The following is a 26,745-nucleotide window of genomic DNA, read 5'->3' as shown; positions in this document are numbered from 1 at the left end:
ACAAAGCAGTTAGGGTTTTACCAGGTTGATAACATCCTTCAAATGATTGCTCAATTTGTATCCATCTTCTCGGTTGAAGTTATGTCTATGTTTAAATATCTGGATGGCTTCATGAACAAACCTTTGGTAGTAGCCAGAAGGTTTGCAGAGTATCTTGGTCTCGGAAAAAAACAATATCATGAGAGCCCACAGCGTTATAACAATGGTCAGCCACGGCAGAGGAATTGGTTCTGCCGTGTTTCAGATCTGCCTTGTGCTCGCGAACACGGTCCGAGATATGTCGTTTCGTTTCCCCACCCAGCGTGCGACCCTGGCTCACTCACCCAAACGACGTGGTGCACAGAGTAGACGTCCGAGTCGCCCATGTAGACGCGGATGGCGCGCAGCGTGAAGCCGTACTTCTTGCCGGCGCGGTGGATCACGACGGGCGAGCGCAGCGCCCCCAGCGCCGGGGAGAAGTCCCGCGACGGGGACGAGTCTCGCGACGATGGATTCGACGAGAGCGAGCGCGGGGACATGGGGCTCGCCAGTGGGGAGCCCACATACTGCTCTGCTCGCATGCCAACGTGCGCGCACACACATCCGCACGTAAGCAAACGACCCACAGATGCACACATGCACCCGCTGGCGCGTCCATAGCACTGCACGTACCCGCGCTGTTCCAAATGTGAGTGGATTACATGGGTTCCGACATGTAATGTAGACATAACTTTAGCTGTCTGCTCTGGCATGCCTAACATGAGCTCTAAGCTCTGTAAAGTGTGTCAGTGAGAAACAAGACATGTTACAATCAAGTGTATAATTATTGGCACGTGACTGACATAACTCCCATACCGTCTGATTCGGATTTTAGCATCTCCGTGAAGTGACATGACAACAGCAATGTGACGGAGCTCCTTATTGTGACCTTCACATATTTTCTTCACATGAACGCAGCTATTAAAACATGTAGGAGAGCCCAAAACACACATCCAAAGTTTGTATATGATAATTCGCACTTGTAATTCACCACTGTGGAGTCAAGGATTTAAGGATCACATCGGCTCACTTGACATTGAAGTGGCCAGATGACTGCAATAGAGCAAGTTGGTTAGTGAAACTGCGCTTGTGCCCTTATACAGGAGGTATATACGAGCTATCAGAGCACAAGTATTCCACGCACATGCATCGAATACTGTCACGCTTACAACATGCCTTTTTATTTGGGTTTTCTTTAGTGGTAAGAAAGCTGGTGTGTATTTGTAACGGAAAAACGCATTTACTTATTCACAAGTAGTCCTACATTGCTCATGTTTGTGTCTCCAAGTTTTGGGAAACGCTCTGATCAATTTTGTTAATGTTTTGTTAAATCGAGTCCTTGAGATCAGCACAACTTTAAAATACAGGTTTGTTTATACCGGATCATCTTTATGAACGTTATTATCATATCTGGACAGACGGGCGGATATACAGAACTAAAGTATAAACGCACTCAACCTCAGGTGGAAAGTATAAAAAATTAACCGAGCAATCACGCCACCCCCGCAGGACTGTCCCGACTACACGAATACCCACTTGCTCGGCGAGGCTTCGCTAGACGAGTAAACGTTTCTGCGGTGGGGCGAGTGCGCCATCGGGCGTCTCACCGGAGGGAATGACGAGCGAGAGCGCGCTGTGCGACGCCGACTTGATGACCTTGTTGAGCGGCTTGGCCTTGCGCCGCTCGGGGGCCGGTCCCCCGACGGCCGGCATCGCCCCGGCCTCCCCCGACATGAGCCGGTGGCGTGCGCGCCGCACCGCCAGGTCGCTCGTCGCCTTGGCCGACGTCGCCGACGCGGCCGCAGACGCGGCGCCGTCCAGCAGCGAGCAGTCGGCGCTGTCACCACGGGAACGGGCGGGGCCCTCCGAGACGTCCGTGCCGCTCTCTACTGCGCCGGGACGGTGGGGATACCAAGGTGGCGAGATGTTGACTACTTCGCCGAGTATACAGGAGGTCCTGAATGATCCTGACGACTGTATATATGGCGTTTGCATGTCTCCCCCCCCCCCCCCCCTGTGGTTGTGTGGATTTTTCTCCGGGTCCTCCAGTTTTTCCCTTCACATTTCGAATCAATGTGCATTTGGAGTAGTTGGCTGATATACATTTCCACATGGTAAGCAACTTTGCTGAGCTATCACTTGTGGCCAGGTTGTTTCTGAGAAACAGCGATAGCTCGGGAGGCTTTACCTGGTAAAATAGCATTTTTATATTTCAGTTTAATTAGAGAATTGGGTTGGAAGGCGAGACACTGTTCTGGCGAAATTCCTGTAATAGTTGAAGCATAATTGCCCTGTCAGTGAACGACACGGACCCTGGAGATGGTACAACAGGTACACTTACTTCTGCAGTGAGTTGAATAGGTGTCCTCTCATGGTGGGGATAAGAAAACATTTTAAGGTGCACCTCTATATTTTTATTGAGTACATTTATTGCATTCTATACAGGTAAACATATTTAAAAATGACTGCCTGCAAGATTGCCACAAGATGAGCATGTGGTAGGCTGACGAGCCCAAGGACATGTGGTCACCGATTGTATCGGGTTGCCACGTGCTCTGCTAGTGGTGACCTTGAGAGCTTTTCATGTCTAGGCTGTGTTAGTGAGCAGGGGAGTAGAGGCTGAGCCCTGTTAGTTCGAGCCACCTGCCACCTATGCCTCTGCAATGAGTGGTACTCTGCATGTCAGTTATCAGATGGGTGTTTAAGTTGTAGCCTTCAAGGTTTTTGGCTGCTGAAGTTAAAATATTTTATGCTAGAATGGTAACTGTCCATTTATGGAAGGTTTCCCCATCTGTGTCAAGAGCGCCGAGCGTGGCCGTCTCTCACCGGACAGTGTGGAGCTGCTGTTATCGCCGCCGGCCGTCGGGGTGGTGGGCGTCCCGCCAGCCTCCTCCGTCAGCGCCAGCTCTCCGATGGTGAGCAGCGCCTGCGTGGCGCCGGACTTGCTGCCGCTCCGTGTGACGGGCGCGTGCGACAACGTCGCACCTCCTCCGCCCGTTATCGCGACCGCCGCTGCGGCCGCCGTGCAGGCCGCCTCGCCCTCCTGGTCTTCGAGCGCGATGGCGAAGCGCGGCATGTCGAGCAGCGCCGAGCGCCGGCGCCGCACCGTCACGGGCGGGCTCCCGTCGCTCTCCGTGTGCGACGACTCCGAGCCCGACAGACGCTTGCGAAGGCTGGGGATTGAGACGGACGGACGCCGGTCGCGTCACGCGCGTCAACGGAGAAAATAAGCAGCACTCGCGGACAAATGCCGTCTAATCACACAGCTCTGGCCAGTGAAGCTGCCGTGAAAACAGGAAGAGGACACGACACCAGAGGGGTGTCAAAGGAAACCAATCGCATTGCTGGAAAATTTGAAAGTTGGAAAATTTGAAAGTTACTCAACTTACACAAAAAGGGAAATTCATATTTTCACAAGTCATTTCTCCTACTCATTATTAGTAACTCTCTCTCTCTCCTCATTACCGATAATTCGTAACATCAATGATCAAGCTACTCCATTCTCTGCAGATTTGGCCTCTGCTATAACATTGGTATAACTGTCCTGCCAGTTATGTTGCCACTGTACCATGTGTTGCAGTAGGTTTTTATAACTGGGTCTCTTGCAAGACCATTGCAAAACCCTCTTCCTGCATCCAGGCTTAGGACTGGCATAACCCACCCGGCAGCCTCCCTCCAGGGAAGAAGTGGAGAGACTATTTAACACAGGTCATATTTTCTGGATTTGGCCACGTGTTGAGCATTTATTCTGCTGCTGCTGCTACAAAACCTTGAGAAAATAAATGCTCAACATGCAGCTCGACTTGGAAATCCACACTTGGATGTCAAGGAGACTGCTAGAAAAGATCTTCAAAACATAGGCTCGGACATCACCAGGGGCACTTTGCAAAGCGTTGGATAGGAATGAGTGGAGACGCTGGACTGCCATGTGCAAACATGCAAGGGCTGAGTAGCGAGTCCTCTCCGTTAAAAACGCAAGGATACAAACGGGAGGGGTTGTGGAGTATCATAAAGGTTTTTTTGGGTTAGATCACTTAAGTATAAATGTGCCGTGAACCTGCCACCACCTGACACAGCCACTTAATAAGGTTTGTCATGCAAACAAAACGTGCCAATTAGTTACTACTTCAGCACACCGGTGCGTTGGTGTGCTGAAGTGTGTTTAGTGCCTGTGTTGGGTGGCGGCGGGCTAACGACGTGATCTAACCCAAAGAAACCTTTATTATGGATACTATTGGTCTCGAAAGCCGATAAATTAAACCAGAGCGGAGTATGACAAACGCAACAACGCCGCTCACATTTCTGGCGAACCGAGCATCCAGCCCTTGTCGTGCGCGCGCAGCGTGACGAGGCTGCCGCGCTCATCCTTGTCCTCGCTGGCGCTGCGCTTGGGCGTCGGGGTGGGTGTAGGCGTGGGCGTCGCGGGCGTGGTGGGGATGCGCCGATCGTCGTGGTGGGACAAACGCTCCATGCTGCTGTAAACCTAGCAGGAGAGGCAGGCAGAGCGAGGCAGGGGACCGTTTGAGTTTGTTTGATACACTAGTCAAAATTGCAGCCTGGGTTAACATCCTTAGAGGACCAGAGTTACACGGTACTGGGCATGTCCTCAATCTGATAAGTTACGTCTTCATTTCTCTCCTCACCCCTCTTTCAAGATCATCTCCAGGACCTGGTCTAGATCGTTAGTCCTTCTCCACAATTAATCTTGTAGTACCCAAAGTGGTCTTCATGATTTCTCCCCAAATTCTAAGTTTGAAACCATTCCACCAATGTATGATTTTCTGCACCGACCCATGGAATTAAAGTGATTTTTGTTATATTTAATTGCTACGTAAAATGAAATTCAGTTCATGTGAAAGTGTATATGAGGTTTTTTTTTCTGTAATGCTCATATATATGTTTAAGTTAGATCAGCAAGATGTAGGAAGAGTGAACAATGTAGGGAGGCCTTCATCCAGCAGTGGACTGACAAAGGGTAATAATATATTTCTGCTATATTTATTATTTACATTGAGTGTGTGGGTATGAACTCAGCCCCTCCAATGTGCTGTGTTCCCTATGATTACCACCAGCTCCAGGTAAGCAAGGGATGCCGCAGTGTCAGCAGCACGCAGGGCCGTGGCGTACCTTGAAGCGGGGCGAGCAGGAGGAGAATTGCCTCATCTCGAGTGGCTCCTCGTCGTTCGTGTCGTCCTCGGAGTCCAGGTGGTGATAGCGATCCGAGCGCGCTGCGCAAGCGCACGACAGAAAATGTAAAAAGATCCCTCGTTATAGAATGTTGGGGGTGACTGTCATTCGCGTGCACGAGGGGTGTGCGGCCCGTGCCAACGAGCAAAGGCGTTTCGATGCAGGCGTCCCATGGCTGCGGCGAAACATGGCCTCTTACTGTCGAAGTAGCTGGTGTCTTCCTCGGACTCGAGCTGAGGCACAAACTCCGCCTTCTGTCGGAGCAGTCCGTCCCAGTCGAGGCTGTGGAAGAACTGGTGCTGTTTCACCTCGAAGGCTCCACCTTGACGGCCGAACACGCGCAGGGGAACACAAAGACAGGTGCATTAACGCGGGTGGCATCGGTGGCGTAGTGCGGTTGGCATGGGCCCTGGTGCGAGAAATGAAATGGGGCTGCCTGCCCAGTTTTTTCATAGCGCGGTGCCTGGGAACCTCCAGCCTGTGGGCAGTTGCACTGCCTACACACTCGATAGCTACGCTGCTAGGTGGCATTCAGACTGGGTACAAACACATGGGAAATGAAACACATAAACAAAGATCTCCCACATAACCACAGAGACTGCTAGGGCAAGTGTTATGATAACCTATTAAGGCCAGTATGGCGCACAAGATGGTAGTGTTGCTCAGCTGCCTATGCGTTTGTCTCCCTAGTTCTGTTTAAATGAGGGTGATCATCATTGAAGGCTGCGTTGAGATAGAAGAGGCCCAAAAGAGTTTGACATTTCACATGTCACTGGTGTTGGGCATTAGACGGAATGAGGAGGAAGCAAAGCATTGAGCGTGGCAGGGTCGGCAAGGAACCGCGATTGGCACGGCGGAATGCCGTCGCCTACCTGTGCCAAGCCGCTCCAGAGGATTTCGCTCAAGCAGCCCCGTGATGAGGTCCTGGACGTCCGATGGCAGTGCATCCTCTCCCTCGGGCCACACGATCTCATCTGCATAGCAACACAAACATCACCAGAGGAACGCACGCGGGCACGCACGTAAGCACGTGTGTATACATCGGCATAACGCGTGCCAACACGCGTTGTGTCGATGTAAAGATCCCCCTAGATAGCCTTCAAGTTTGGGTAAGTGCAATTAGAGAGCAAGCATGAAGGCTGGCACAGTGCACAAAGGGGTGATGGAATATCCAACAGTGCACCTGACTTCCATCGTCTCCCCAGTGCTGATATTTTATGCCACGTGCCAGGTACTGATGTAAGGCTGGGTCGGTGGCGCAGTACAAGTTGTGATATCACCCCGGGACTGGTTAGCCGTGGCCGGAAATCGCATGCCAGTTTTGTAGTACACATTACCAGATACAGACCAAGACCTCGCCAATGTACACCATGCCAAATTAGTTTGGCTCATTCAAAGCACGGCGCTTTTTTTGTAAGCGAGGAAATGTTCTTTTGAAGAGCACACTGTAAATAAAGTGAAGCAGTTGAGATTTCCAATTTCAGCTAAAGTCAGGTCAGAAACGAACAAAACCATGACTCGGCAGGGTTGGCACGAACAGCAAGAACACCAAGCACCCTCCCCATTAAAACGCGCAATGGCTGGAGATGATAATTTTACTGCTTACAAGTACGTTTTGGAACAGACAATTTTCCAAGAGTAAAATAACCTTTAAAAAAAAAAACAATGCATTTCAAATGTTCATGCTATTTTCATGAAAAAAACTGATGAATAAAAAAAGTAAATCCTAAGAGGATGCTAAGAAAGTTAATGTGCTGTTTTGCGCTAAAACATACGCTTCCTTAAATAAAATTTGGCTAAAACAAGGGACAGATTTGGACCGTGTGGTTAAATGCTGCAAGTGAGCATGAAAATGCAGCTGATATGCCATGTGAGAAACGTAATCTTACATGTAAATGTTATTTTTTTTATGTCTGTCTATCTGTCTGACTGTGTGTGTTCACACATTTGCGAAGGATTTGGCTCTCAAACGGTGGTGTTTATGTTTAAAAAAAGTAGCCAGGTACCACGCCATAAGCCCCGTGGTGAGCAAGCACTATTCCTTTTTCCCATCCGTCAACTTTAAAGTAGTTAAATTAGCGATTTAGTGCTGTTTTCGTTTATTTATTCAATAGCGTGCGATCGACCATACCAACTCACACGCGTTCGGTGGGGGGGGGGGGGGGGGGGAAGGCGCCTACCAAGTCACACGTGTTCGGTGGGGGTGAGGGGGAAATTTTATTTTGCGTTAAAAACACACAAAACGCTGAGGTAAATTCTTCACAGTGTGATATCCTCTTCTCCCCCCCCACCCCAATGCGTGCAGTTACTACTATAGAGTCGGTAGATGCTACTACTATAGGCCGTAGATATGACTGCAGAGCGGGCGGGTGGATCGTGGATGGGGGGTGAGGGGTAGCAGCCCAGCCCCCAGCCTGCCAAGGTGCCACCTCGGCCAGCTGGGCAATCTAGGAGAGGCCGGGGGCTCGACACGGGACTAGGCCTCACCACGCCACTCTGTCAGGTGAGTACTTGGTGCCATAGAGTCAATAAATACTGCTATAGAGTCAGCATGTACTACTGTAGTGATAGCAGGTACCACCACAGTCAGTATGCACTGCTGTAATCATAGCAGGTACCACCGCAGTCAGTATGCACTGCTGTAATCATAGCAGTACCACCACAGTCGGTATACACTGCTGTAATCAAAGCAGCTACCAACATAGTAGGCATTGCTGCAGTGAAAGCAGGTACCACCACAGTATGCACTGCTGTAATCATAGCAGGTACCACCACAGTAAGCACTGCTATAATCATAGCAAGTATCACTACAGTATGCACTACTGCAGTGAAAGCAGGTACCACCACAGTATGCACTGCTGTCATCATAGCAGGTACCACCACAGTCAGTACGCACTGCTGTTACATTTTTAAGAGTAGTTTTGAAATATTTTTAAGACCCGGGCAATGCCGGGTACTTCCTGCTAGCCTTAAAATAAAACCTAATATCCAGTCACTACTGTATATACTAATATATGTACAAGAAGCTGATGCTTTAGAGGTTGACCCATATTTCTGAAGAAGACACAGAGGGACATTGCCTGAAAGGCTAGGTTTGTTTCTGAGAAGCATGTTTGCATATTAATAAAAAGATAACAATAATATACAATACAAAACAAGGAGCAGCATTGGCAGTTGAAGACAAGCACAAATTATTGCTCAGAACAGCAATTGCCCAAACGGTTTGCCCATTACGTATGTTATGAGGCAGTGTTAGTGACAAATGTGCCAATCGTGTAATTGAAGCAGTATCATTCGTGAAAAATGTAAAATAAACATATGTATATATGACTGTTGAACTACTTTCACACCGTGCGTAGCGAACTGTGATAATCAGGTGCGGGGGAAGGACAAACTAAACACAAAAAGCAGTTCTAAAGAAAAATTAGTTTTAAATCTAAATTATTTGAAAGTGCATAGCTCCAGTGGCTTTCTAATATCGGAAGGAAGAGCGTTCCAGATGGCCGCAGAAGAACATCTGAAAGCGCGCGATGTGAAAGCAAAAAAAGCACGATGAGCCAAATGCAGTGTACAGTAAGTCACAGATGTACTGGCAGGCTACATCACTGGTGTTGTACCAGACCAGTCGGGGGGGAGAAAGGGGCACTGGGGTGCCTGTACGATCATGCGGTGTGTCAAACACTGTTGCCGAAAGTGTGACAAGTGCTGCACTGCGGAAGTGAGGGGAAGGGGGGACAGAAGCAGTTCTTTTCAGGAAACATTTTTGAAAAGCACCGGGAACGGTGTTCCAGCGCATTGTGAGTGGATACCCACGTCACCGTCCTGACCTGCGCGGGCCACTCACCGCTGATGACTTGTCCGAAGAGCTCCTCGGGCGTGTCCCCGAAGAATGGAACGCAGCCGACGAGGAACTCGTACAGGATGACGCCCATGGCCCACCAGTCGACAGGCTTGCCATAGCCCTGCCGCAGGATCACCTCCGGGGCGATGTACTCGGGCGTGCCACACACCTATGGTGCGACACAGGAAGGGGAGGCAGCGAGGAGTCAAGGTCAACACATGAAAAAAACAAACCGTTAAGTGGTTCATTCACCTTGTGCATGAACGGCCTCTACTTCCTGCTCCTTCTGCAGCTCCATAGTTTTACATCCCCAAATCAAAAGAGTCTGAACCTTTGTTTTTGCACCAAAGTCTCCTGCTGGCCAAGCACCCCATCATTAAAAAACTTAACATTAACTGATTAAATCTATTATCACCATCATTATTGATTAAAATAATATTTCTTAAAATATTCCGGGGGTGTAGATGCAGAGGTTGAAAATATTTTACCACTGTCGTTGTGAACAACACTGCTTTGCTGTTGAAGCATATGTATTCATTTAGCGTTATGGGTAATGGTATTACTTCAGAAGAGCAGGCCCATTGAAATTTCTACAGCTGGTCGTTGGATAATTACACTTTTACTTAGAGAATTTACTTTCCACGCAATTCCTGACTTGTAACTTAAAAACCAGAGCCATGGAGAAAATAAAACAAAAACCAGGCCATGTCACGGTAAAATATTCTGTTTCCAAAGATGGCATTTCTGTTGGCATGTATCTACATCAGCTTAGCGTATATGTTTGACAGACCAGTTTCTGGCACAGATAAATAGATCAATCCACCACAACACTATGAACTTAAAAAAAATACAAGTGTAAAGTTCAACCAGCTTCAGAACATCAACTTAATTATAAAAAAAATACAGTATGACAAGATAATTCAATCTCTCACGTGCTCATCTGTTTCCAGTGGTAACATAATGGGAAAATGCTGACTAGAAAAAAGGTACACATCTTAACCCTGTGCATTTCTAAGTGATTTCATTTTTTTCCGATTCCCATGCTGGAGAGCGCCCGTCACACTGGGAGACGCTGATCCGAGCCGACAGATTCTTAATTGCCTCGCGTCCGCGTTGCCCTTGACAGCGCGCGTCCGACAGTTTATTTCCCACCGAGACATCTCCAGCCATTCGGTCACCCCACCGCCGCAAACCGGAAATGGCTTAGAGATAATAAAATCGCGTAATATATTTTATATTATCTTACAACCATGTTCTCTTAATTATAAGACGCTCTATGGAAACGTAAGACGTACTTTAAACTTGTGCCCAGTTATCAATAAAATTATACAAACCTGGACTCTGACATGCACACACGCATACCGAATGCATTAGAAGGTCCACCCACAACCTTTTTCCTTTCAAATAAATGGAAAAGTGCCTCATTATCTGGAGATTACGTAAAGGTTCACAACCTACAGCCTTTAGTTAAACGACTGCTGGATCCAGGCCTCCCTATGCCCTGTCAGTTCAGCGGGGGGGGTTATTTTAACTTAACCACGCTGGTTAGTGCGGGTAAGTAAAGGAGGGGGTGAGAGAACTGGTCCTGATATCACTCTCTGCCGACGTTAGCCATAATCAGAATTTTTTTCAGGTTATTGGGTTCATAACGCAGTACGGTAATGCGCTACTGTTCCACCTCCAGTCAACAGTGGCGCTGAGAACATCATAAATGAAAAACAATATTTGAACAGACCACACTTTTCCAAGAAAAGGAGGAGCAAGTAGTACTGGTGGCAAAGCACAGTAAGCCAACCAAATGCCAGCCCTAACCTTAACCAACCTTCCAATCACTTCCATTATAAATTGGCATTTCCAGAGTAAGTCCGAACATGATGAACATGTGTAGAGGAGTAGTGGGATGACGTCATGTCATCTGTAGAGGAGCGGGATGACGTGATGTGATGACGTCATGTCATCAAGGCGGCGGGGTACTTAAGGGGGACCCCCCCCCCCGGGACGAGGGCGAAGTCGCCGTAAGGGAGAGTGAAGTGGCCGCCATGGGAAGAGGAACGAGAGCCTGCGTGGGAACACTCCAGCCGCCGCCAAAGAATGGCTAGAGGGGTAGAGGCCTCACCTTGTCGCCGGGCGGTGATGGGTGAGCCCCCGCCCAGGGCATGCAAGGAAGTAAGCAAGGGAAGCCGTACCGGGGCGTAGATAATTGGAAGGAGTTCCACGTGCAGGCCAGAGTTCTGACGCGCACCATAACGGGTATAGGCGTCGAGTGTAGAGTTTAACCGGCGTAAGCCCTTACCTGAAGTTCCGTCTCAGTGTGGTTCTACAATCCTGCTTGGCGTCAAGAATTACTACACAACACATGTAGCACTGTAAATGGGCCGTGTGCACTTACCTGCAGTAGCAGACACATCCCATCAGGGGCAGTAACTTCCACCGGCATGTGGGTCGCTACATTCCCCAGCCCAAAAGCTGGAGGGGGCTGCGGGGTGTTCTGGGATCCCCCGGGACCCCTCCCAATAAGAGGGGGCTGCGGGGTGTCCTAGGATCCCCCGGGACCCCCCCTAAAACTCTTTGGAAGGAAGGCGTGGCCAGGGGCTGACACACCTGGGAGGTATATAAAAGCCGGACCTCTGGAAGGGTCCGGGGCCAGTCCAAGACCGAAGCCAGAAGACCAGCTAGCTTAGAACCCTGGGACCCCTAGCCCCGCTGCCCCTGTAAGGGCCGGGACTCTGTGAGCCAGTGGTGAGACCCTGGGAACCTCTGGCCCGACGTCCTTGTAAGGGCCGGGTCCGAGTGGGTCAGTGATCGGGACCCATACCTTGGCTGGGTCGGGTCAGTGTAGCCTCCCCTAGGTCACTCATAGCCGGAGGACTGAGAGTCAGTAGCCCCGTGACAGGGCACACTAGTCTGGAGGCCGTACCTCCCCAGGCGGTAGTCAGAAAGGGCTGTTGCCCTTGTTAAAGACTGTGCTGTACCGTTAGCGTTATTGAATAAACGCGTTGCCTCTAAAGGATTCGTCTCCGCCTTCCATAAACGCACTACACATGGACAAAACTGCTTGCTCTGGGGAGCTCCTGTAGAAGGCAATGCCACACTACATGGGGCATTTCTACTAAAAATTAAGCAAAAAATTCAGTCATCAAAGCTGAAATCGGCTAAAATATACATTTATTTCAATATGATGTTTTTGTTTAATCATTGATGCTTGGGATTAGACCATTAACTCGCCACACTTGTTGAGAACCAGGCTTAATCACAGGCAGGTGCTTGAATTCAAACCTAAAACACTCAGCGGTGGCAGCTCAGAGCTAATGCCACAGGAGTGGCCTCCTCTAAGCTACTCGGCTAGCTGGCCCTACATCCTGTGTGCTCGTGCCCCCCATCTCCACCTCGTCCATCACCTCCACCTCGTCCATCACCTCCACCTCGTCCATCTCCACCTCGTCCATCTCCTCCTCATCTCTCCCCCATTCCCCACTCCCCACTCACCTGTTTGTCGAGGAACTCGCGCGTATCCTTCTCGATGTGCTCCTCGTACAGGTTCGTGGTGAGGCTCATGAGTCCGATCTTGGAGAGTCCGAAGTCCGTCAGCTTCACGTGACCCATGGATGTGATGAGCAGGCTGGGGGTGAGGAGGGGGGGGGGCGGCGGGTAAGTGGCGGACGGACAAGTGCAATGCTACTCGCTTTAGTTACATTTGCATGCAATTCACGCTCTGTGCGTGTGGAGTTCACTGTACACGGTGAATAAAAAAAACACTTGGTAAATGAGCTCCCATCTCTAGATGGTTTCACCCGCATGTGCATAAGCTGTGTATTGCATGCTGCGTGTGCTGTGTGTAACGGAAATACATTTGTGCGCCACGTTTCGCATGTGTAGTGACGTAAATGGAGTCACGATGCCATTCAGCGCCAGCTACTGTAACAAGAGTGGAACTGTGCGTATTGAGCCTCTCTCTGGCACCAGAGTGGGTGTGGCATGCAAGCGAGCCCTAGGGGGCATGGTTCTGGTGACGGTCAGAGAGAGGGCAAGTGAGGACGTGACAGTCTGGGTGAACCCGAGAGGGCACGTGACCAGGACAGGGTAGCGAGGGGGCCCAAAGGGTGGCTCAGTCGAGAACCTTATAGAAAGATCCAGAAGGGGACGTGGCACAAAGGCGGAGCGAGGCCACGCTCGGGAGCATAAAGGGGAGGTCCCAAGAGCAATCGCGGCTCTCTTCTGGAATCAACCCGGTTATGTAGTTACCCCGTTGTAGTCTGAGTTACTCGTGGTAGTCACCACCTATGTCGTGATCCCGTACGTTTGTGCAGTTACCCTGTTGGAGTGGTAGCATAAACGTGTTGCCTCTGCACATGCTGCACGTGCATCGCATGTTGCGTGTGTTGAGTCTGCTTTGTGCTGGGTGTGCTGGGTGTGCTGTGCATTGCACGCTGTATATGTTCTACGTCATGTACACAGCAGCGGTCCCACACCACCATCAACCCTCAGAAACATTCCGGAGGATCGCCGTGAGTCAATAAAAAAAACACAACCCTAAATCGTAGTATCTGCAACAGTTCCGTTGCAATAGAGAATGTTCGAGTGGATCGCGGAATTTCTGGATGGGCGCCGCTTATACTGCATGTCGTGTGTCCTCCTGCATCCGTGTGTACTCTTCGTTGTGCGTGCACCGCGTGCACTTGGTGCAGCGTACTTGTCCGGCTTGAGGTCACGGTGCACGATGCCGTAGTTGTGCAGGTACTCGAGCGCGAGCACCGTCTCGGCGAAGTAGAGCTGTGCCATGTCCACAGGGAGAGCGCCCAGGTTCTTCAGCAGCGTCGCACAGTCTCCCCCTGCACATGCGGCACAGAGCGACACAGAGCGTGTAGAGGAAATGGGGCCACGCAGAGCACGCGGGACCACACAGCACACGAGAACGCACGGAGCACATGGGGACACACAGAGCACACAAGGGCACATACAGCACACGGAGACAGAGCACACGTTAGCGTTTTTTACGATAGCTTTCAGATCGCAGTACGAGGTGACAAACACACGAACAGAATCCGGTTTTTCTGAAGAAACTTCCAGTTGGACACTGTGCCGAACAACGCACAGTACAACCAGAACACGCATCGGAGAGCCGCACATCGCAACTGCGAAAGCCTACACAGTAGATCCTGTTTTGACCCGACACTGCCGCCGTTTAAAGCTTATCAAAGCTTAACACGTATTTTGGAGGTTATCAAAACCGAGCATTAGTGCACTCAAGCGAGATTTAAGAAAGGCTTCCCGGACAAACACCTGCAAACACATGGGTCGTTGATGGATGCGAATGTGATTTTCAGTTTTATCCGTTACCGTGTCGATAATAGCACTCGTTCCGTGGCATTGTGGGAATACGCTAAATGTTGCAGAGGATAAGGGAGACTACTATGGATGGTAGCACTCATGTGGAAAAATAGTGAACCAGTTAAAAAAAAGGAAGCGATCACTGACCTTCCACGTACTCCATGACCATGCAGAGGTGGCGCTTTGTCTCGAAGGAGCAGAACATGCCCACCACAAAAGGATTCTCAGCAAAGGTGAGGATGTCGCGCTCCACGAAGGCCTGCTGGATCTGGTTGCGCAGGATCAGGTTCTGCTTGTTGATCTTCTTCATCGCAAATCGCTGACGAGTCTCCTTGTGCCGCACCAAGTACACCGCGCTAGAGGGGGAAGGGGTACCACAGCCACCATCAATCCACTGCTGGGACAAAGGCTTCCCAGAGCCGTCGCCGCCTCTCTTGGTCCTGGTACATAACGATCCGTCGAGCAATTGGCGCACGAGCTGATTTAACTGTGCCATCCCCGTGACCAGCGCAAGACCACGAGCAACATCGTGGAATCGAAGTGGAGCAACGGCCACGCGCAAGAACCAACGCATGCAGCCATTTAGAACGATGCTCAACGTGCAATTAACCACAACCACGAGCAAAGATTTGAAATGATCAGTTACTATGCGCAAACGCCAACGACCACGGCCAAGAGTGAACACATGCATGTACAGACCACCATATGCAACTGTGTAAACGCAGCCATACGCAGCCATATGCAATTACACCCCGCCATGTGTGGCTATTTGCCACCAGATGCCAACGTGCAGCTACATGGCCTCACAGCTCAAAACACCTGTTATGCATGATGGTCACCCCTCCAAGCATTATCCAAGCTCACCCCTACTTAGGCTATGCAGTAGGAAGAAGAGGACAGTGCAGGAAAATGTACTGTAGTACAAAACCCTCTATGTTCCCACACGTATATGCTACCAGCCTTAACCAAACCGCACTGACCGGTGTAAAGTATGGCTTAAAAAACCGTGACAAACTGACAGGATATGGGGAAGCTTTGATAAAGTGGTGGAATTAACAGAGGGCTGTACATGTCCATGCAGCTATGTGCAACGACACGCAGCCACATGACAGCATGCACAGCCCATGTCAGCTAACGTAACACCTCGGAGCCCTGTGCAGCATCACATTTCAGGCAGCAAAACTTGCAATTGCATTCGATCATGTGCAAACGGCTCACAAATGCAGGGGCAAATTGCAAAGCAAGTGGGCACCAAGTCACTACAGTATTAATCTGTGCACCTCTACGAAAAAACTCAATTCGTTTTCTTCTCAGATGAGCATTGAGGCAATGCCCATGGCCTGCTTATAGCCCCGAGTCTGCAGTACAAATTCTGCATTCCTATGGTGGGGACAGTATCACGAGAACAACGACTGTTGACTTCCTCACAAAGTCAACAATGGGATAATGGGCCCAGTCATTCGCCCAACCAGGATTTGAACTCGGAAACCTTCCGATTGTGAGCTGCTGCTTCTAACGCAGAGCCACCCCGGAAGGCAGCTTTACCCAGTCAAATATATTACGCTTTATCTGCACGTTAACAAAAAAAATATATTATAAAAGTTAAACAGTTCGGAGCAGTGTTTTACAACTTCAAAGTTGGGTGCAGCTTCGACTTTGTAATATTTCTCCGTCTCTCTTACCCGTAGGCACCATTGCTGATGAGCTTAATCGTCTCAAAATCCTCTTCACACGGCTTTTTCTTGGGCAGGCTCTCTGCCGCTCGTGACTGTGCAAAATTAACAAGGTAAGCGGCGAGTGCATTTACACTGATTGTACCAACATTACATTGTCGTGCGCGGAAACCGTGACAACGTAGCAAAACAATGGTGTGAATAAACAGCGGTTACTAACTGCCATGTCCCAGTGATAGGCCAGTATTTCCCAGGTGTTTGATTTCAGTGATAGAGTTGTACATCCCACAGATACACAATAAGGTAGTAAACTTGGTACCAAAGTAAACCAGCAGTCTGAGAATCCAGGTAAAAAGTTTAAAGAGGGACAGACACAATAACTCAAAGTAAAAAAAAAAGGTTCTTACATCCAGAAAGTTTAATTTGTTTCAATAAATGCAAATAAAATCGAACAATCGCTGAAAAGTGTGCAAAAATGCACGAGTAGATGAAGAGAAACCCATTGATTAGAGAGCATACTCAAGTCAGAGACATCGTGTTGACTGTCTGGGAAAAATAAGTGGGCTTGGGCAGGGGACTTCGCTGGAAAGCAGGAGACATCGCTAGGAGAGCGGTGTGGTAGCTAAAGAAGAGAGCATGCACAAGAGGACATTTAACGTGGAGATGCAGCGATGAAATCAACTCATGCGCAGGCAATAAATTGATTGATTCATTGCGGGAGGGTGAGCGATGGTGACGAATTACGGTGACTTTCATCGAGCAGTGGATAGACTATGGTTGCAGATGACGATGATGATATCGCACGGGACTAACTTAGACATATGTGTGCAGGGCGAGGTGTGTGTGTGTGTGTGCACATGCTGCATGCTTCACACGTGTGGGAAACATTGCACAGTGGAGCCCTCACGTCTGTTGCATCGTCGGTCTCGGGGGTCTCTGGGTTCCCACTGTCACAGCTGCTCAGCTGAGCCATTTCTGCAAGACATCGATAACAGCACGGGGACAGGGAGATATTAAGTAAAGTGGCTAAAGGTAAAGGTGCTACCCTGCAAGTACTTGCTCATGCACTGCTGGTGGAAGGTGCTCCACTAGAGGAAGTTCTCGAGCCCCTCTGCAAAATATTTTGATCTCCTCTTTACTCCATCACACACGCCCTGCGAAATGTAGTCCATACTGCTGGGTGGACAGGGGTGGGCGGATTTAAGAAACTTGCCCCATTATTTTAACTGCCGCATTCAGGGGATGAAACGAGTGCGGTAGTTAAAGGTCCCCTGGCTTCATCACGAGAACAACTTTAATTGTGGCAACATACACGAGTGAGCGCTTATTGTTGCTGTGGGTTGCATTTCAAATGCAACAGTGCAGGGGAACGTGCGCAGTCACCAACCTTCCAGCGGGTCCCTCGTGAGGCCCAGCTGACTGATGATGTAGCGCGGGATGTCCGACTTGATTCCCTGATCTTCCTTGGCATGGCCTTCAGCTGCCTCCAGGAGGTGGTAGAACTCTTCTGGGTCGAACTCCTGGCAGGGCACCAGGCATAAGGCGGTTCAGCAGGACCCACCAAACATCTCATCCAAAATCGTTACTGCCGCCATCATCATCGCACTCTTATTCTGTTATTCTCGCAGCAATTGCTGACTGGACATCTGTGAAAATGAATGTATGTTGTATTATTTTGCACGGTAAGTAGCCAACCGTGCTAATCGGAGGTGTGGGGGAAGGACAACAAACTATACCGATAACTCATCGGATTCCTCCAGTATATATATTCTGATTCTGAGTCTGACTGTGCAGCCCCCTTGTAAAGGGTGCTGTCTCGAAGGTTTAAAATAGAGATTAATTTGTTCGTGATCCACAGCCAAAACGACAGAGTTGATATATATTTTATGGAAGTGAAAAGCAATATGAATGCATTATTAATTCATATGTGTTTTTTTCATATATAAAGTGATTAATTGATACATATATACGATTCATTGTCATACTTTCAACTTAATAAACCCAATAATAATCAGTAAGAAATTGGCAAAAAATATCTGAAAATCCTCCGGCCTGACTTATGGGAGATGGAGGAGACTGTCAAAAGTTGCCACGCGTCCTACAAATACCAAATATTCTCCCCAAAAGCATCTCCAATGAGGCCCTAAACTAATCCCCGTCCCAATAACGCATTTCAGATTACATTTGATGCCATAAACCCCAGCTAATGCCACATTTTACTGACAGCAGAAGAAGATAATGTGCAACGAGAGAGCACTGGCTTTGCTTTTAAAGGCCTCAAACAGTTGAATTTGTTTAAATTTTCGGTGCAATATATTTTTTTATGCAAATGTTCACTCACCGCGATGTTAATACTAGCGGCAACCCGAACCTAAGGCTCTCAACCAAACTGTCCCTCCAAATTGTTCCAAAAAATATAAATCAATAAAATGTGATATTCTTAAGAAGAACGAAACATACGTCTCTAAGGATTCTGGAAGTGAGTTTCTCAAGCCACAAACATGGAGAAAAAAATGCGATTTCCATGGCTTCAAAATAGTGCATATTGAGTGTAGGGTTAGAGCTTTAACCAGAGTGAAGGGCACGTTAGCCCAGAGGAGACGCCTCCCTAGAGTATCGGGTGGAAGGGGCCGTTACCCCTTTGTGTTATGTTGCTTAATGTTACATAAAAAGTGTTGCCTCCCAGAGACATCTCGCTCTCTTCTTGAACACACTACACATGTATTAAGCATGCAATAAGTGACGACCCCCTTGCAGAGTGAATGAGTTCTCATGATTCAGTGTCACAATTTGATTTGATAATCATTTATTGTCTTGTATGGTCTTATTTGTAGTGTCCATGTAATTTGTTTTGTCGTGTTAGTCTGTCTTCTTTGTTCCATTAGCGTCAAGGTGCGTCAGCATTACATTTTTCATAAATCGCACGCAATTAATTCTTCAACCACCAATTCAACGCTGGTACAGTGAGCGTAAGAATACATGTTATTTGATTAAATGCAAGGTGCTTACTGCATACACATGTCTCTGTGTGACAGCGTGTCTTTTATAACAGGGAACTGAAACTGGCTTCTTACAGTACCACGTGCTGGTTCTTTCACAACTGTACCATACGACACAATACCAAAGGCGATGCACACTTCCGAGGATTTCTACAGAGCTTTTTGGGTTATCCCTGTGTCGAGTGCACCCAGGCAGGCCTGGCCAGAGATACAAATCTCAATCACCCGAAGGGTAAAACACAGGCCACACTGAAAACTCTACTTTTAAAGCCAGCACGCAATTACGTTTATCTGATTTGATCAAGGTCAATGTCAACATTCAATTTTGTTAAATAAACACAATTAAATGTTTGTTGTAAAACGAATAATATTTAAAGTGTGCAGCAAATGAATTGAATGACACCATAAAAGCAATAATTTTTTTCAATTATTTGTCACTCGAAGTAGTGTTTTTTTATAGCATTGTTCGTGAAAATTGCATCACACAATTGCTGACGAACCACAGGCAACAACTGCCCAAGCTCTGCGGTTCTCAATTTGTTTAAGATGTTTTCAGCCAATTAACAGTGTTTCTACGTGTGGCAGGAAACCGGAACACCCAGACAAAACCCCCTCATGCGATTGGGAAACACTCTATCCCATACGGAAGGGACAGTTGATATTAGTCCACACTTTGCTGTATCGAAATCTCCTGGAAAAAGCCAGGGTATGGCACCTTGATGTTCAAGGGAAGGGAGTTTCGCAACATAGAAACAGGCGTCTCATGTATTTGACTGCTATAAATGTGCACGCAATAAGCCACTTTATTGGGCTATCATTTGTGGTCAGGTCGCTTCTGAATAAGAGCTAGATAGCTCAGTGGGCCTTACCTGATAAAATAAAAAGTATTTTTTTTTTTTATACGTGCGATCCACCAACCCCCGCAAGCCTCCACAGCACTGGATTACTTTGCGTATATTTGACCTGCATTAAATCACCACGGGCACTGCAGGCAAAACGGCCGAGCAATTGGATTTAAGCAGGTGGCCCACCAAATTACATAACTATATCGTGCTTTTCTTCTCATTAATGAAGCTTCACACTTGCGCTAGGCAACCGCACAGATACGCAGCCTAGTGGGAATTTGCAGTAAGTTCACAGTTAAATTCCTGGAGCTAACAACTTCGGTGGGACATTACCAAATAAGTTATGAAATGTAATTTACTGAACTGGTGTATCATTTACAAGGGAAAGCTATCATGCCACACACCGAACGAAACATTTTAAAGTAAATCCTGAAATCCTTAGGCAATCACGGTGAACAAAGCGGACTCTCACCAGGCAGATCAACGTGGACACTGAACTCATCACACACTGCTGTGAGCAAGGGGACACCATCTTCATTACAGAAAGATGCCCACAAACAAATATTTCTTATCTCGTCAATAAGAAATACCTAACTGTGTGTTCTAGGTTGTTCGACAAAAGTATTAAGCTTCTCTGATAAAAAAATGAACTTTAAAATGACTTTCAGGAAGAGCACTGCAGTGCTCTAATCATATCACTGCATTGATATCGCACAGGAGTGAGGTCGCAACGACATTACCGGTGTGTGACAGTGACACGCTGAACTGCGATTACTATTTTTTCCTTTCCCCTTCTCTTGCTCACCTCTTCAGCTCCACCTCAATTTTGCTGCATTGTGGCCAAGAGTTACAGATAAACATGTCCTCCCTGCGCTTTATAACTTACAATGCTGTATTGCTCGGGTCTTTTGACCATGTTACTGAAAAATCTAAATACAACTTCAACAAAAAGTTGTTTTTTTTTTATCATCATCAAAGCTTCAAATCCATGTGGGACAGCCCGAGTCACATGCAGTAATAATAATGAAGTATTTAGAATAAATAGCGCCGTTTAAAGGTGCAGTCTTTCTTCAATCGCTCCGGTCTGCGAGCACTAAAGCGGCGGTGTTGTTTTGTGGGCCGGAGGGAGAATGTGCATCGTGTTCGAGGAGCGCTCAGAGAAAGCAGGGTCACAAGTAGCGGAGGCATTTATGTGGGTGTGCGCGCGTGCGTGTGTGCATGCGTGCAAGGTCTGCGCCCGCGATTGTGCCTCTCTCGGGAGAGACGCAGCGAAGCGAACGTCGCCGTACCAGGCACTCGAGCAGCCGCGCCGGCCGGGAGATGACGATGAGCAGACGCTTGGCAAGCTGCGTGATGAACGCCACCTCGTTGCTCTCAGAGCGATCCTGAGCCTGCGAATCCATGCGCACAACGATCCCCCTCTTTAGATATCGGAGCGAGCACCTAGTAAGATTAGCGTGGCATGTGCGGCAGTGGCACAGCCAGCACCCCGCATGCCCGCCCCCCTCTGCCTCTGTAGTAGATACCTTGTACACCACACGCCAGGTATTCAGATTAGGCTTCGCTGACCTAGTGAAGGTCTGCATAACGATTTTCACATGTACATGGCCTGGAATCGAACCCAACTGTGATGATAGCACGTTGAGGCATGGATAAACAGACACCTCTCTGATTAGCACGGTTGGCTACGTACGGTGCGAAAGAAGTTCAACACACACACACACACATATATGCATGGAAACACGCAGACACGCACAGACAAACGCAACCATCCCCGAGTTGTGTCAGCGATAACAATACACAGATTAGCCACGGTTCTGAAAAAAAGAGCACTTCAACAAAAACCGTTCTAAACGATTCAATGTCACAGAGTCAAATGCAAATCCCATTTTTCTGTCATTACCGCACGCACATAGGTTGACAGATTGCACGCACACCGAACGCAATTAAACTTTGCCGTATTTAAAAATGTATATATTCTGATGAAGAATACATTTGACAATTAAGACGGTTCGCCTTGCGACTCGTTCTACTTTCGGTGTTGATTTATCCCCGTAACGGGAAAAAAAGCGCGGCGCTACGTACCCAGTTCCAAACTTCACCCACATGCCTCCTCCAGCCTACGCGGCGCCGTTTCGACTTTAGGCGCACGAAGACGCACTTGAGGAGCAGGCCCCCGAGACCCGGCATTGTGCAAATTCGCTCCTACACCATGGCACCTGGCGACGGCGGTGCCTGGCTGGCGCTCTCGCCGTAGCAAGGTGCGCGTCTCACGTGCGCAAAAGGGGGAGTTCGAGGTACAGGCGGCGCGGAAACCCCACCACCCGAATCCCCCACCCGCGAAACGGCGGCCATGGGACCGAGCCGTTCCATTGGAGGGAAAAGAAGACGTAATGCGTTGATGTAAAAAAGCGGGTGACCTAACGCACACCACCGGTGATGTCACCGCAAGATGAGATCATCCTAACGGTGAAGCAGGAGCGAGCGAGCAAGTGAGCGAGCGAATGAGCGAACGGGGGAGCGGGCGCTCGCATCTTTCATTCCGGACGTTAATCGATGCGCCTAACGGAGCGCGACGCCTCTCAAATTTGGAATCTGGCGCTGTCCGCTTCTTTTCCCTGCCCAGTAGCGACCGACACTCAGGTCGACTGCGCGAGAAGATGTATTCACCTCCCCTCTTTCTCGCGAGCTATCGTCAAATTGAGGCGACTCTCTTAGCTAACCACGTAAAAACAGATGGAGGGACGAAGAGAGCGAGGGCACGCAAAGGAGAAAGAGACGCACACACACGGCATGCGACAGAATAAAGGATTTGCTACGGCTGTTATTTACGTCTGGCTGTGCTATTTGCTGCAAGTGTGGGTCAACAGCGACGACCGCTCCATTGTGAGATACCATCCTGCGGTGTTCTTAAGCCTCGGGATTAGGAATTTCGCTCGCAACGGCAAGTGGTCACCGTATATGGAACTTTAAATTAGCTTCAAATTGATGTTAACGGGGTCAGACAGCCAATTTGGTTGAGTAAATAAGGTTCCCTGCACGAGCCCCTCATGAGAAACGCAAGAGCCCTCCTAAGTGCATTGCGCTCTCCGCCACGTGAACATATGACTTGCTCATTTTTACGATTAAAGACAAATTGTCTGTATTTGGTCTGTATTTGCAGACCAAATACAGACAATGTTTTTTCCAACTCCAAAAGTAACATTTTATTTACATATCATCAATTATTTAACGAGGTGTAAAATGCACAAAATTTATTATCTCTTTTGCATTCACATTTTTAATTGGGCTATGACGCACACACCTAATGATATTGTCATAGAGTCTTTAATAGAAATGTTTTTGCAGGTGCATTTGCCACCAATTTTGCTCCAATTGGTATTCAATATGCATCAGCATAATGGCATAATTACAAATTGATGACGGTGCACATGGTCATTCCTATTTATGGTGGATGAACGGTGGCGCAGTGGTTAAGCCACTGCCCTACAAACCTTGGCATTTCGAGTTTCAATCATAACCACGGATAACATCAGTGGCGAACGATATCTGAACCGATTCTGCCACCCCGCCCTTCACCAACACGCACTGACCAGCGTGGTGAAATATGGACAAACAACCCCCATGACTGAAATGGCAACAGTGGTGCCATGGTGGTGAGATGTTAACTACCTCGCCTGGGGTACAGAAGATCGTGGGCTCGATCCTGACCCTGACACCTGTATATTTTGGAGTTTGCGTGTTCTCCCCGTGGTCGCGTGGATATTTGTTCCGGGTCCTCAGGTTTTTCCCTCCACATTTAGAAACATGCGTTTAAACTATTTGGCTGCTATACATCTCCACATGATGAGAAAGGCACTTCGTTGAGCGATCATCATATGTGGCATGGTCGCTTCTGAAAATGAGCTATATAGCTCAGTGATCTTTACTTAGTCAAATAAAAAAATGTTTTGGTTTATCTTAGATGTATGGACAATCCCCATGACTGACAAGGCAAGGGGAGGCCTTCATTCAGCAGTGGGTTGACAAATAATCACAAATTAGCTAAAGTTCTGCTGCTGTCAAATCAAATTGGCTTCCCACTCAAACAAGCCAGGGTCAAATGCTCATCTTCTTTTCATAACCCTGTGCTAGGAGCGGAAATTGCACATTCCTTTGGCAGGTGTGAGTCACACCATCTGACGATATCTGTTCACTTTCCACTACATGCCCCCATGGCTACTGAGGCTGGGATAGATCCACATGAATAGGTAACAATTATTATTATTATACTCAATGATTTTAAATCAATGTTAAAATACTGTAACGGTTTAAGGTTTCAGAATCCTTTCAAAATCCTTTATTTGTAAATTAGATTTTCCTAATTGTAACCATATACTGAACGTAATATTTTCAAGTTATTAATTTGTATATGATTCAGATCACAAATGTTCAGTTAACAGTAAGAAATTAAAAATTATTTTAACACCTCCAATGCTGATTCATGAGCAATAAAAAGAGATGCAAATATAATCGAAAAATTAAGAGCTCGAGAGTTTGTGCTATGCTACGAAGCAGTAAGTGCGCCTGTATGTGCATAGTATGTGTGGTGATGTACACTTTATTCTTAGGTCTTTCGGTAAAGCCACGTAGATAGGTTCAAAGAAAATAACAAAAAACTACGACGTTTCGATAGCAACACAAGCAGTGGTCATCAGGAAAAGGGGTTATAGCCTCTAAAGGCAAACTGTTTATACCGGTTGGAAATGGGTGCGTAGCCCAAGTGTCAGCAGCATGGACGGGGCAGCTAATGTTAATGTAAGGGATTAAAAACGGTGTGCCCCAGCATGTAGGGGGGTGCTCGAAGGTGATGTAGGGGGGTGCTCGAAGGTGATGTAGGGCGGTGTAAGAGGTGATGTAGGGCGGTGTAAGAGGTGATGGTACTCGTAGAGGGCGACGACGGTGCTGGTGGTGGGTTTCCATCAATTTTAGGGCTGCCAAGTAATCATTGCACCTTACTTTACACACTCGCACTGTTGACGGTGGAGGTTGCTGCTAGAGGTGATGGTACTCGTAGAGGGCTATGACGGCACTTGTGGTGAGCTGCCACTAATAAAGGGCTACTGCTAGTAGTGATGGTTGTAGTGGGCAGTGATGGTCCTGGTGGTGGGCTTGCACCAATTAAAGGGCTGCTAGGTCTAAAATGGAAACATTACAGCCAGTTATTACTTAAACTGGTTGATAACGTCCTTTCAGTGATTGCTGAGTTTGTATCCATCTTCTTGGTTGAAATTGTGCCTGTGTCTAAAAAATGGATGGCTTCATGAACGAATCTTTGTTGATAGCCAGTGGGTTTGCAAAGTACCTTCGTCTTAGAGAAATCAATTTCACGTAAGCCCACCACATTAAAACAATGATCAGCCACGGCTGAGGTATTGGTCCTACCGTGTTTCAGATCTGTGATGTACACTGTTCATGCATGACAGCGCTACACGTGTGTGCATATAGGTACGGTGAGACGGTGGTGCAGTGGTGCGTAGTGCACTGTGCCATGAACCCAGCAACTTCAGCTCGATTCCTGGTCACCAGTAACATCAGTCGTGTCGGTCCTGGGCCTCCCCCTAGGTCGACTCAGCTGTGTGTAGACAAAGCGCTTGGAGATAAATGCCGCTGGCCAGGGTGCTGACCATAACACCGATTTGTGTGTTGTATTGGCCTTAATAGGTGCTCGCTAACAGCACTTGGCTAGATGAGGGGTATGTGTGGCGTGTCAGAATTATGGCCAGTGCAATAAACACTGAGCGTGCGGAGCTGTGTGCAGCGGGGAGAGACGCTGTGTGCTGTGTAAGTGGTGAACATGTCCAGCGCTACTGTGCGTGCAGTCAACACGATGCCCACGCCGCACTGTGGTCGTGCCAGCGGTGCACAGCGCGTGATACCTTGCATGTGTGGTGTATTATGCTCGACGTTGTTGTTGCTCTGTGTGCGGTGCACCTTCTGCAGTGCTGTGGATGAGGTGTGGTGCACCGTCCGCTGTGTGGTGAACGCAGTGCTGCATGTGCGTGGTGGAACACGGCGTTATAATGCTGCATTTTCTTTTTAACACAAGTGCTGAGCACAGTTCCCAAAGGCCCAAAAATTCAAGATGCCAGCAACAAACGGAACAATCAAAGTTGTAATAGTTAACACATTACTTTAATTCAGCAAGGCTATACAAGCTTGGGAAAATAGACGATAGAAGGGAATTTCAAAGGAAAGAAGTACAAATCAGAGTGTTGTGACCTGCAATAAGGTGGTTTAACCACAGTATAGAAGAGATGAAACCAAATCCTCAATATGGGTGGAGGAATCAATGAGCTAATTTCGCAGACCAAATCAGTGGGTGCTGGATCATCTATGAACCTGACTGCTTGCATTAAATTTCAAGTACAAGGACTAGAGTTGCCACATCCACCCAAGAGATGTAAACAGCGTTCAGAATTCGACCAAATTTGTGCTGTACATGCGGTGAGTGCAGGATATCACTGTATGTGCGAACATGTGCATTTCGTCCTGTGCATACAGGAAACACTAAGTGTGTAGCCCATGTGTGTATCCATTACTGTGTAAGCAATGCTGCACGTACATAAACGTACGAGTGTTTGTGGCGTTGTGTATAAGGCTACTTTGTGAGTGGGCAGTTTATGCGCGCGCATTGCTGCGTACAGAAAGTTATTTATGTGTTTTTGATACCGCACATACAGCGCCCGTGGTGCTACATGTGCGGTATCAAAGCTCGTGATGGCATCAAGGTAAAATTCGTTGATGCCACCGCACCTCACCAACGCTCTCTACCCTCCGCGCACGTACATCACGTGTGATGGCCCAGCAAGCTG

General features: G+C 48.1%; 1 protein-coding gene across 15 annotated transcripts in view; it reads right to left on the bottom strand.

Annotated features, from left to right (window-relative positions):
- The window catches only part of LOC116948956 (microtubule-associated serine/threonine-protein kinase 3), a 301,721-nt gene that overhangs the window by 15,359 nt on the left and 259,617 nt on the right, over nucleotides 1-26,745 (bottom strand). For 13 of the 15 annotated variants that reach the window (XM_076071928.1, XM_076071930.1, XM_076071926.1 and 10 more), the window contains 15 exons: nucleotides 21,181-21,282; nucleotides 17,435-17,567; nucleotides 16,955-17,022; nucleotides 16,057-16,142; nucleotides 14,522-14,730; nucleotides 13,737-13,875; nucleotides 12,533-12,665; nucleotides 9,050-9,215; nucleotides 6,078-6,179; nucleotides 5,405-5,527; nucleotides 5,146-5,246; nucleotides 4,317-4,501; nucleotides 2,845-3,191; nucleotides 1,626-1,907; nucleotides 324-550 (listed from right to left, as the gene is read on the bottom strand). In XM_076071928.1, the coding sequence (XP_075928043.1) occupies nucleotides 324-550; nucleotides 1,626-1,907; nucleotides 2,845-3,191; nucleotides 4,317-4,501; nucleotides 5,146-5,246; nucleotides 5,405-5,527; nucleotides 6,078-6,179; nucleotides 9,050-9,215; nucleotides 12,533-12,665; nucleotides 13,737-13,875; nucleotides 14,522-14,730; nucleotides 16,057-16,142; nucleotides 16,955-17,022; nucleotides 17,435-17,567; nucleotides 21,181-21,282 (2,403 nt within the window). Of the gene's footprint in view, nucleotides 1-323; nucleotides 551-1,625; nucleotides 1,908-2,844; nucleotides 3,192-4,316; nucleotides 4,502-5,145; nucleotides 5,247-5,404; nucleotides 5,528-6,077; nucleotides 6,180-9,049; nucleotides 9,216-12,532; nucleotides 12,666-13,736; nucleotides 13,876-14,521; nucleotides 14,731-16,056; nucleotides 16,143-16,954; nucleotides 17,023-17,434; nucleotides 17,568-21,180; nucleotides 21,283-21,976; nucleotides 26,730-26,745 lie in introns of those variants that run through there. The other 2 variants (XM_032966282.2, XM_076071927.1) reach the window with 2 other exon arrangements.

The sequence above is a fragment of the Petromyzon marinus genome, chromosome 35 (genome assembly GCF_048934315.1).
Source record: "Petromyzon marinus isolate PM22_M1 ecotype Great Lakes invasive population chromosome 35, UKy_Petmar_22M1.pri1.0, whole genome shotgun sequence".
In the NCBI taxonomy this organism is placed as follows: domain Eukaryota; kingdom Metazoa; phylum Chordata; class Hyperoartia; order Petromyzontiformes; family Petromyzontidae; genus Petromyzon; species Petromyzon marinus.
The sequence above is the reverse complement of the archived record's forward strand: the minus strand, read 5'-3'. Positions and strand labels throughout refer to the sequence as shown.